This window comes from Aethina tumida, chromosome 2 (assembly GCF_024364675.1).
Source record: "Aethina tumida isolate Nest 87 chromosome 2, icAetTumi1.1, whole genome shotgun sequence".
NCBI lineage: Eukaryota > Metazoa > Arthropoda > Insecta > Coleoptera > Nitidulidae > Aethina > Aethina tumida.
Window position 1 is genome coordinate 23,707,392 of NC_065436.1, and position 12,388 is coordinate 23,719,779.

General features: G+C 27.5%; 1 protein-coding gene across 8 annotated transcripts in view; it reads right to left on the bottom strand.

Annotated features, from left to right (window-relative positions):
- The window catches only part of LOC109595552 (nuclear hormone receptor FTZ-F1), a 126,484-nt gene that overhangs the window by 31,833 nt on the left and 82,263 nt on the right, over nucleotides 1–12,388 (bottom strand). For 7 of the 8 annotated variants that reach the window (XM_049963887.1, XM_049963888.1, XM_049963886.1 and 4 more), the window contains one exon: nucleotides 2,282–2,602. In XM_049963887.1, the coding sequence (XP_049819844.1) occupies nucleotides 2,282–2,602 (321 nt within the window). Of the gene's footprint in view, nucleotides 1–2,281; nucleotides 3,470–12,388 lie in introns of those variants that run through there. The other variant, XM_020010929.2, reaches the window with a different exon arrangement.

A 12,388-nucleotide genomic window follows, 5' to 3' on the forward strand; every position in this document is an offset into this window, starting at 1 on the left:
ATAGAGTATTTCCGTTTTATATTGCCAAGATTTACAAATATTTTCAGAAAACATTGAAGTACAACAGGGAAGAGTTATGCTGCATATAATAAAAAACTGCCTTTAAATATATAGAGCATTTTTTAAATCATAGAAGCAATTAAAAATGATTGGAACAAAAAATCAAATTTTTAATAGATTTAATTGACATTATTCAAGCATCATTCAATATTTCAACAGTTAGAAAACATTTTATTAGAAGTGACCGACCAAAAATCAATGTGACATCTTTAATATATCACATACATTATTTACATAAAGGATTTTTGTATTTGACGACTGATACTTATGTATGTAAGTTGTACTTATTCCTCGTACAATAAATTAAAAAAATAACCAATTTGTTCAAAAAATTTTCTGTTGGAACAGAAACTTAGACAATATTAAAAAAAAATCAATATTTACAGCGCCGTATTTCGAAAAAGGAAGTATTGTTTAAAAGCTATTATAGCAACGTATATGTTTCCTACTCATAATGTACGAAGATTTCTTTGTCAATGTTGATTATTTATTTTTACAATATTTCAATTATATGATACAAAAGAGTTAATGGAATTTCTTGATATATTAAGTAACTAAACTAAAAAAGTACGACTTATCTTTTTATAAATTCTTGAGACATATAATTGTTATATTCTTTAGTATTTTTAATTTAGACTCAAGTTTCTTTCAATTGTTTACAGTTACACCTACAAAAATCATGTCTATTCTCTTTTCCCACAATTAGAAAAATTGTGTATCGTTTTATTCTTTTATGAGATAATTTTTCTCATTATTAATGTTTCTTCTTAAGTCTTAATATTGAGTTTATTGAAATAATTATTAGAATCTCGTTAAAACCAAGTAAAAACAAATCGATTAATGTAAAAAAGATTACAAAACTATACTCTGATTCGTCAAGAAATATAATTTTAATAATTAGTTATATTAAAAATTATATTTAGTTTTATATAAAGAGAATGACATACAGAATGACCCACGAATTTCTGGCCAAACAATATCTCGAAAACGATTAGCAAAATGAAAATGAAGTTTGGAGAACTTGAAAATGCATTTCAAGTGTTTTCTTTAGCAATTCAAAATATTTGAAATTTGAAAGTGATAGATGCTTCTCAAACAAAATTTAAATTTGGAGGTTCATTGAAATAACTATCACAATCTCAGTAAAACTCAGTGGAACAAATCAGTCCTTATTCGACAAGAAATGAAGATAAAATTTGGAGAATTTGCAAACCAGAAAATGACGTATTTTTTTGATTAATTAGATTTTTTCTTGTATATCTAACAACAACAAACTTTAAATTTGTGTGTATTTTGTATCATATCTAATATTTATGGAGTGTTATAAAAAAGCTTTTTCTTTAAATACAATTGTTTTTATGTCACAACTTATAAATCGCCATCCAACATAGAAAAATAATCGAACTTATCTATAAAACATACAAAAACATGTGTTTATTAATTATTATGATATGAATATAGAAAAATATTAACGTTCTAGATTCAGAGAATTAAAACTCGACATTTAATTAAATTAACGTGTTATATTAATATAAAAATAGGTCAATTTCGTCTGACCTAGTTTTCATTCTAAGCGCCAGATAAGAATAATATCAATGTTGTTGTTAAGATAAGCTTAATTTACTAAATAAACACCTCACCACAAACTAACGATATATTTATTCCCCGGTTTGTATATTGGTTTAGTTAAAATTTTTAGATAATGAACAAAATGTTTTTGAAAATATTTTTAGCACAAATATTAAGTGCTAAATCAAAAATAAATAAAGAAGTACTACCAAATAAATTTAGTAAAAATCCTGAATTATGGGCAAAATGTTTAACATAAAAGTTGGTACCTGTATGTAAATGAGTAAAAAATAATTTTAGTTAAAAATTCTGGATTATGAATAAAATGTTTTTGTACGTATTTTAGACCCAAATTTTGGTACCTGTAGTAAATAACACAAAGAAGTTTGAGTACGGTACCACTCGTGATGTGAACGTTCAATTGTGTTATTAGCAAAAGTTGTCAATTGTTTTGTTTTGATAGTGGCAGTTTTCATTTATTGATACGTGATAATTTCTATAATTGTATCGCGGAATTAATATTTCAGCAGTGGGATAGTCGATAAAAAACAAATTGTGACACGTGCCACCGAGTTACGGATCGATATTCACGTTGCGCTAGCCATGAATGCACGAACGTGTGGGGTGTAAGAAAAAGATGAGAAAATCTTACCTTCGAGCTTCATTCCAACTTCCAAGCACTTCTGAAACCGACAGAACGGACACCGTTTCCTTTGTGTTTTGTCGATGTGACAACTCCTTTCGGCCACGCACGTGTATACTTTCTTATTCTGTACGGTCCGTTTGAAGAAACCCTTACAGGACTCGCACGTGAGCAGCCCGTAGTGGTAGCCGGAGACTTTGTCACCACAAACCGGACACAGTTCCTCGATGCCGTACTTGGTGTCCGGTATCTCGCCGGCATTGAGCGAGGTGGCCGGTCCGGAGATCTGATAGTTGGCCCCCATCTCGATGCCGGACATTGAGTTGTTGCCTATGGGAAACAGGTAAGAGGTGTCAAGACTGTGCGACATCATCATCGTCTGGGGATTGTGCTGCATCCCCATGCCCTGCTGGCAACTACTGTACGGGGCCGATAACGGGGGTGAGCCGTATTGCGGGGGCATCGGACTGGAAGATTGAGTACCGACAGGAGAATCGCCCGAGTTTGCGTTGAACGGGGACATGTTCAATGATAACAATGTCGAATGGTTCTCCATGTCCAGTAACATTTCACTAACAGTCACCCCGAGAAAATCTTGGAAATTCACTTTTAGTTTTGTTCTACGACTGGTTCAACGGAACGGTTCAAGCAGTCGTCACGTGTACGTGGTGTTATAAATCCAAAGCGTCATGTTTACTGAACGGTACGGAACACAATATAAATTAGTACTGGCACCACACACATCCAACAGAATTTCCGAAATAAAATAAATAAATAATTATAATCCACAGGGTTGGGCCGGGAAGGTAATCCGATAATCCGGCAGTGGGACACACAAAGCACTCACGCACTAGCAAAAACCGAATGCCAACAAGACTGGTATGCCGACAATAATAATAAATAATAACAGGGTGAGTGTCCAGAGCGGCGAGTACGTAGTGCTAAACAGCGGAGACACCGATTCGGTTACACCTCCGTGGTCGCGTAGCATCGACGGCGAACTGAAGTTGACCAAGAGTGGTTGGGCGACGATCGGGCCACACGGCTCTCGGGAACCCCTTCCGACGGACGTGCTGCCTGCTCGGGGGTACAATGGAAAATGATTAGAGGCCCGTGTAATGTAAGTGAAAGTGACTAAGGACCGCTGACCCACTTTCTCACAACCAGGTCTATGTTAGTGCTGTTGTGAAGTCATACACACACACACACACACACTTACAACATCGCTCACACACACACACACACAATCCGGGGCCGGGTGGGGAACGCGTACGCGTGGAGGGGGGAGTGGGGATGGCCCACTGACCCAGATAGAAGCGGCGCATCATGTGCCGCCTCGCGCAGGACGGGTCGGGCGACGCGGCCCGACGGCACGGCCATCTCCGCCGCGGACCGTCGTCGGCGCCCGCCCTTTACCTTGCACACTTCACCCCGGATTCGCCTAGACAAGCGCCCGATTCCCGCTGCGACCTACGCACCGCCGCTTCCGTGACCGGGGGTTGCGTTCGGAGATGAGGCGGAAGACGTACGGATTTGGCCTTCCCGGTCTCTCGGGATTCTTGTAGCGTTGATGCTAATTCGGTTTTATTGCATCCAATTTCCCGGATCCTTGGATGCGGTGCTGCAGTTGACTGTGCCGGTGTGCACGATTTTGTATTCGCTCCTGTTTTATTATTAAAAATAATTGTATGGACCCCGGATGTTCTTAAATAATTCGATTCAATTGAAAATGCAGTCGACAATTTATTTACTAATGTATGTTTATGTTTTATAGCTTATTGTATTGACTTTTCTTTATACTTGTTGTTTTCCATATCGTTAAAAAATATAGTTGTTTCTTTTTTTAACAAAGGTTGTTCCTGCTTAAATTTAAATATATTTTTTTTTTTAATTAAAAATACATGTTATTTATTGAAAAAATTACAGAAAAACATGCCATATTTATATCAGTAAAACAGCTTTTCACTTTTCTTAACGTTTTTAAGTTGATGTGGTCAACCTTCAACCCAACACCCACGCTTATTTGCAAAATCAATGAATAAAATTAATTTTAGAGTTGAGTATTATAACATTTACTGTTCAGACACAATAACGGTACACGAAAATAAATCCCATTTAATTTTTAATATGAATATAACTAAATGTGGCATAAATAATAATAAAAAAATAATAAGAAAATAATTATTTTCTTACAATTGAAATCATGATATCTAAGCTAAAATTAAAAGTAAAAATAAAAATTAAAATTGAAATTAAAATTAAAAGTGGAATTTAAATTAAAAAATAAAATTGAAAGTAAAATTGAAATGAAAGGTGGAATTAAAATTTTAATTAAAAAATAAAATTAAATATAATTAACTGTTAAATTGAAAGTAAAATTAAAAATAGTAAATTAAAAAATAAAATTAATATCAAAATAAATGTAAATATAAATTAAAAAATAAAATTGGAAGTAAAATTGAATGTAAAATAAAAAAGTTAGATAAAATTAGAAATAAAATTGAAAATAAAATTAAAATTAAACGTAAAATTAAAAGATAAATAATAGAAAAATTGGAATAAAAATTTTAAAATAAAATTTAAAGTAAAATTAATAGTAAGTTAAAAGCAAATAAAGTTTAAAGTTCAAAATTAAGATAAAATTTAAAATAGAATGAACAGTACAGTTAAAAGTAAAATTAAGATTAAAAGTAAAATTGAAATGAAATTAAACTAATAATGAAATAAAAAATAAAATTAAAATAAAAGTAAAATTAAAATTTGAAGTAAAATTTAATGTGAAAACCTACGATAAAATTAAAGTGAGATTAAAATTAAATTGAAAATAAAAATAAAAGCGAAATTAAAGTGAAAAGCAAAATTAGAAGTAATATTTAATGTAAATTAAAAAGAAAATCTAAGATAAAATTTAAGCAAAATTAAAGTGAATTTAAAATTGGAAGTAAAATTTAACGTAATATAAATAGAGGATCTAATATAAAATTAAAATAAAATTAAACTGAATTTAAAATTAGAAATAAAATTTATGAAACAAAAAGAAAATCTAAGATAAAATGAAGTTTAAATTAAAAGAGAAACTAATAGCGAAAATATAAATAACATAGGATTTTAATATAAATTTAAAATAAAATAAAATAAATAATATAAATAAATAATAAAAATGGAATTAAAAGTAAAATGAAAAATAAAATAAAAAAAATAAATTAAAATTGGAAGTTAAACTAAAATTAAAATCAATGTAAAAAAGTAGAAGTAGTAGTAAGTAGGAGTATAAAAAGAAAAATTAAAAGATAAATTAAAATATTATTGTGAGAATTACTTTAAATAAAACTAACTCGCTTTAGTGAAAATTTATTAGTAAAAAAATACTTTAATTAACAATTATGGAAGTACGACAATAATGTTGGCAATTATAAAATTGTTTTTTTTTTTTCATTTTAATACAAATTGGGTAAATATTAGTATGGTAATTTAAGGGATGGTATTACAAATATTGTGTCAAGGACAGTGGATATGCAAAATCGAACATAATTAGAAAAGATAGTGCGATAAGCGACCTAGATATAATATAAATACAATTTTACTGTAATTACAAAGACTCCAATGTCAAATTTAATTCTTCCAAAAATACTACAGTTACAGTTAATACATTTACTTCCATTTTCCAATTCTCTTATAAATATTCATGCGTTGGCTTAAGAATCTGAATACATTTTTAAACAACAATTTTTTATTGTAAGTTTTTTATAATTATACATTTATTCAATTTATAGCTAATCAATTTACAAGTGTAATTAATTGTATTTAAAATAGTTTGATATAAATGGTAAATTACAACAGTTCAATCTTAGTTGTGCATCAGTAAACTACCCTTATGTAAATTTTCAAGGAAACGTAACAATTACCTTCTGTCATCGTTATATTATTTACCTATCATTAGATAGGGTTAATAGTAGAAAATAAATAAATTATACATCATATTTTAATTCGTAAATTCACAAAAACATTTTAAACAAACGCAATTCACACTGAATAAAGAAACAACAATTAATTCAATAAACCTACTTCGGATTTCAAAGTACATGCAAATTCTATAAAAGACGAAAGAAACTCTTGAGCAACGCGAAATGATGAAACGCGAATAAATAACGTTCACACAATTTTCATCACCGGTTGTTTTGTCACGGACTTAAAGGTACTCTATAAAAGTCTCTGTGGAAAATTACAAATTTTTTTATTGCAATTTGTTTACAAATTAACAGCAAAATATTTGATACATCAACGAAACACAAATAAAATTGGCAATTTGATATTGAAATGGTGCGTAAGTGAACCACTCCGAATGTTATTGTTGCGGTTTAAATTAGCCGGATAATAAAATCTATAAATAACATTTACCAAATTATACACACAGAAATTATTAAATTAAGTGCATGTTAAAGGTATTTTGATGTGTATTAAACAAACATTTGACTTTATTATCGACCAAATCTGTTTCTCCACTTTGCAGAATTAGTTATTGTCCGACGTCGAAATTACAAAATGGGTCAGTCGATTTCACGGAATTGGGTCACCTACTTTCGGCGGGCTTTAAAATCGCGACGTACCAACAGATAAATCCGAAGCATTACTCGCCGTCGTATATTTTACTCTCGGTTGACATTTTAATGTAAATATTTTTGTTTGAGTCTAATCTCGATCAATCTTGCTCATCATTTTGGGGATGGCGAAATAAAATATAGGGAATACCTTACATTTTTTGGAAAAAAATAAATTTACGTACCAATAACATTTGCTTTAAGAAAATGTAAATTACTTACACACTGTGACCCATTTAAAATGGAAAGAATTATTTATTTATAACTTGATTTGAATGAATAAAAGATCAAACAACTTAATGGATGCTATAAAAATTCTCTTCCGTATTATTCAGTTTATTTTTTCCAGAGTACAAAGGTGTGAAAAATTGATTAGAATATTTTTTATGAAAAAAGTTTTTACTGAGATTCTCCCATCTCTTAGTGACCTGTGTAAGTGAATTAAAAGGATTTTAGAGAGATTTTTTAACAGAAAAAAATAATTTTTCCCATTTTCCGTTTGTAAAAAATTGTTAATTTTTAAAGTGATTTTTTAATAAAAAAGTAAGAGCAGTTTTTCTCATTTTTTAACTATAAAAAATGTTGTAATTAGACAATTTTGTAGTAAGGTAAATACCCTATTATTGGTGGAAGATAAAAAACTGGTAAATACTTATTCGTATTTATTTAAAATACAAAAAAAACTATATTGGAAATTATCCTAAAGCAGGTAAGTATCCTTTTTTAGGTAACTACCACTCAAGTTTTATTTATCCTGTGATTCTTCTGTTTTCTTCTTTCTTTTAATAATTTGAGTCTAAACGAATTTATAAAAAATGATAATTTTTTAGAATTTTTAACAGTTTTTCTCATTTTTTAACTGTAAAAAATGTTGTAGTTAGACAATTTTGGTAGTAAGGTAAATACCCTATAGATGGAAGATAAAAAACTGGTAAATACTTATTCGAATTTATTTAAAATACAAAAAAAAACTGTATTGGAAATTATCCTAAAGCAGGTAAGTATCCTTTTTTGGGTAACTACCACTCAAGTTTTATTTATCCTGAAATTCCTCTGTTTTCTTCTTTCTTATAATAATTTGTGTCTAAACGAATTTATAAAAAATGATAATTTTTTAGAATTTTTAACATTTTTTCACATTTTTTAACTGTAAAAAATGTTGTAGTTAGACAATTTTGGTAGTAAGGTAAATACCCTATAGGTGGAAGATAAAAAACTGGTAAAATACTTATTCGAATTTATTTAAAATACAAATAAAACTATATTGGATATTATCTTAAAACAGGTAAGTAAGTTTGTGTCTAAACAAATTTATAAAAAATGATAATTTTTTAGAATTTTTTACAGTTTTTCTCATTTTTTAACTGTAAAAAATGTTGTAGTTAGACAATTTTGGCGATAAGTTAGGTATTATCTGTACCTTTTTCTGGGATTCCCCTGTTTCTTTATATCATCTGTGTGTGATTTATAAAAATTATTATATTTGCTGAGACAATTTTTTTCGTATTTAGGTTATATATTACATTAATAATATTTATTTAATAACGAATTATTATTGAGTCATGTAATACTAATTTTTTTCAAAAACATTATATAGTATATTGCTATATCTGATAGTAGGAGGAGGATATAATTGTATTCCAAAATACAAAAACCTATATTCAATAAAATATAAAACCTTCAAAATAATTAAGTAGTGTTTATAGTAATGTCTAATAATTTATTATGTTAAAAGTAAACAGTATATTTATAAATTATCCGTGTCGATGGGAATGTAAATAGCATTTCTAATAAGAAATACCCAACAACACGTTTGATTATCAACGTGTATTCTTGTAAATTAACAAATTACTAATATTCTATTTGAAGTTATTTTTCAAATTTGTCATTATTTGCGTGTGACGTCAGCGCCGCATTATTTTGTGTGCAAGTGGAATTGTACAAACCAGTTTTATAATAAAACAATTAGTGTTACAAGAAAAAAGAAACTATTAGCACATCATTAGCAAGTTGGAGTGAGCCAATTTTGCGTAACCGGACAACAAACGCAGACGACGACGCAGCGCGTTCCGTTCGGTTTCGGTGTGCGAATGTGGCACACCGAACGAAAGTAAAACTAGCAGACGGCCACGCGGTGACCAAACAAAAAGCGAATCTGTCCGCGGATGGTTGGCCGACCCGATGTTATAATCGTCTGGAGAAAGAAGAAAGCAGACGTTTCGTCGAAAGTGAAATGTGCACTACTTTAACGTTACTTAACAGTTATGTACTATTGTTTACTTTCGATTTTTTTTTAAATAACAGCGAGTCTGTCTATGTGGGGAACTGGTACACATCACTGACACACTTGCGACTGTGACTTTTATTTAGTGTTTTATCTTATTCGCAAATAGACGATTGTGTTACACACCCCTGATGCATTTATTTGTTTTTTTTTTTTCGTAGGTGAATTTTTTCACATTTTTGTTGTATATAAACGGTATAAATAAGTAGGTCAATTTATGAAAGAGTGATATTCTTCAAGGTACCATCGTACACTGTCAATGCTAAATGACTCGACATTCAATTAAATTAATTTTCTACTGTAAAGAAAACTGTACCTTTTGCTAAAATATTTTATAATTACAAATAAAATAAAAAATATTGTATCCTTATATAAAAATGCTCAATTATCGTGAAGAAATTTTATATTCATAAATAAGTCGTCAAAAACATGGGAATGAACAAATTTTGATTAATTACAATAATCAAATTACTAAGAATACTAAGAATTATCAACTTTTGATATAATCATGACAATTATCAAATATTAATAGTTTTTTATACTATACCTTGAGCTATACAAATCTTAATAATTATCAAATTTTCATTACAATCTTGATAATTATCAATTTTTATTAATTAGAATTAAGATCTAATACAAAAAATATCAATATTTGACAATTCTAATAATTATCAATGATTATCGATAATTATTAAATTTATGAAAAATTAACAATTATTCTGAATTTTGACTTTTAACTATGTAAAATCCCTTTAAATAGTCAAAATAATACCTTTACTTATTATTATCTATCAATTTTAATAAATAATATATTTTGAACGTAATCCACATAATTATTAAACATTGATAATAATTCTAAAAGTTTTCAAAATCTTGATAATTATTAAATATTGAATATTTTTATTATACCCTCAACTATGCAAAATTTCATCAAATGAACCATACAAATAAATGTATTGGAAACTGATAATCACCTTCATAATCTCAATAATTTTGAAATTTTTATTATAATACTGACAATTTAATTTAATAATAATACTGATAATTATTAAATTTTCATAATAATTTTAATATTTAATATTAATAATATATAATTTTAATTTTTGATTTTAATAATATTCGTAATGATAATTATATAATAATAAAATAATTAAAATAATCAGTTGTGAATAGCGTATATTAAAAGCAAATTACTCCTAAGAATTATCAAATTTTGATAATAGTCCCGATGATTATTATCAAATATTGATCATTTTTAACATATCTACTCTAATAATTCTGATTTAAAATTTTTATTCTGAAATATTCTGAATTTTGACTTTTAACTATGTAAAATCTCTTTAAATAGGCAAACTAATACCTTTACTGATCATTATCTAACAATTTTATTAAACAATATATTTTGAACGTAATCCACATAATTATTAAACGTTGATAATAATTTTAAGTTTTCAAAATCTTGATAATAATCCTGATAATTATTAAATATTGAATAATTTTGTCTTAAACTATGCAAAATTACTCCAAAATAAACCATATGAATAAATGTATTGAAAACTGATAATCACCTTCATAATCTCAATAATTTTGAAATTTTTATTATAATAATACTGATAATTATTAAATTTTGATAATAATTTTAATATTTAACATTAATAATATATAATTTTAATTCTCGATTTTAATAATATTCGTAATGATAATTATATAATAATAAAATAATTAAAATAATAATTGTGATAAGAATTATCAAATATTGATAATAATCTCGTTAATTATTATCAAATATTGATCATTTTTAACATATCTACTCAAATAATTTTGATTTTTGTATTTTGATAATAATTTTCATCTTTATCAAATTTTTATAATATTCGTGATGATAATTATCAATGACTGAAGATTTTTTATCTTATCCCTTTATGCAAAATCATTGTAAAATAAGAGTAAACCGATAATTATTATTAATTTTTGTAATAATCCAATTTTGATAATAATCCTGATAATTACGAAAAAATATTCATTTTTTATTTTATAGCATTAGTTATGAAAATCTATTTAAAGAAATATCAAATGATAATAATACTTTATAATACTCTTAATAATTATCAAATTTTATCAATAATTATGATAATTTTTCAAATATTAAAAAATTATTTTGTGTTATACCTTTAATTATGCAAAAGCTATTCAAAATAAGCAAAGTAATAGTTTTAAATATATAAAATATAGTTTTAAACATATAATAAATTGATAATTATCTTCATAATTTGAATAATTATCAAATTTTTTTATTATGCTGAAAATTTAATTTTATAATAATCTTGATTATTGTTAAATCTTGATAATAATTTTAATATTTATCAAATTGTATTAATATTCATGATGATAATTGATAAACACTGAAGAAATTTTATCTTATACCTTCAACAAAAACATTTTAAAATATTAGTTTTGAATAAATTAAAATCTGATCACTATCTGGTTAATTTTTAAAATAATTCTTTAACTTGTTCTTTAATTATGCAAACTCTATTTAAAATTATCACAATAAATCTTACATTGAATATATTGCAAACTGATGATTTAAAGTATGTAATTTTGATTATAATAATGATTATTAAATACTAACAATAATTTTAATAAATGATTAAATTTCGATAATATTTGTATTATAAAAATTTGATAAGAATTTTAATAATTATGTCAAGAATTATCAGATGAAAATTATGTGTACCTTTTTTAGAAAAGATTTGAAGATTTTTTCTTTAATGACGGTTTCAAAAAACACTTGGATGTTAATTTGGTACACGGGAGTCTGTTATGTGTACACACCCGTATGTATTGTAAACGGTATTAATCACAACAAAAGCCCAATGGGGATTTCTCGGAAATTCAAATGGTTACGGCCAACGTGGCAACGTGGCCACGGCTTAATTGCGGCGCTGCACCTGCACCAAACCACAATTCCCCATTTCATGGTTGTCTGTTTGTACCATCATTAATGGGCGCGTTGATTTAGATAGCGTGATTCAGTCGAAAAACTATAACAGAACAGGTTCTTCGGCCGGTAATTACGTCTAGTTCCATCACAATAAAAATGCGGGGAGAAAAAATGGAGAGGAGAACGTCCCAGGGTCCGGAGGATTGGGTACAATATGTTCTGATGTTGCTTTCAAATCGTTGTCCGTTACGTATTTACTCCATATTTATCTTTGTTTCGTTAAGTGCGTC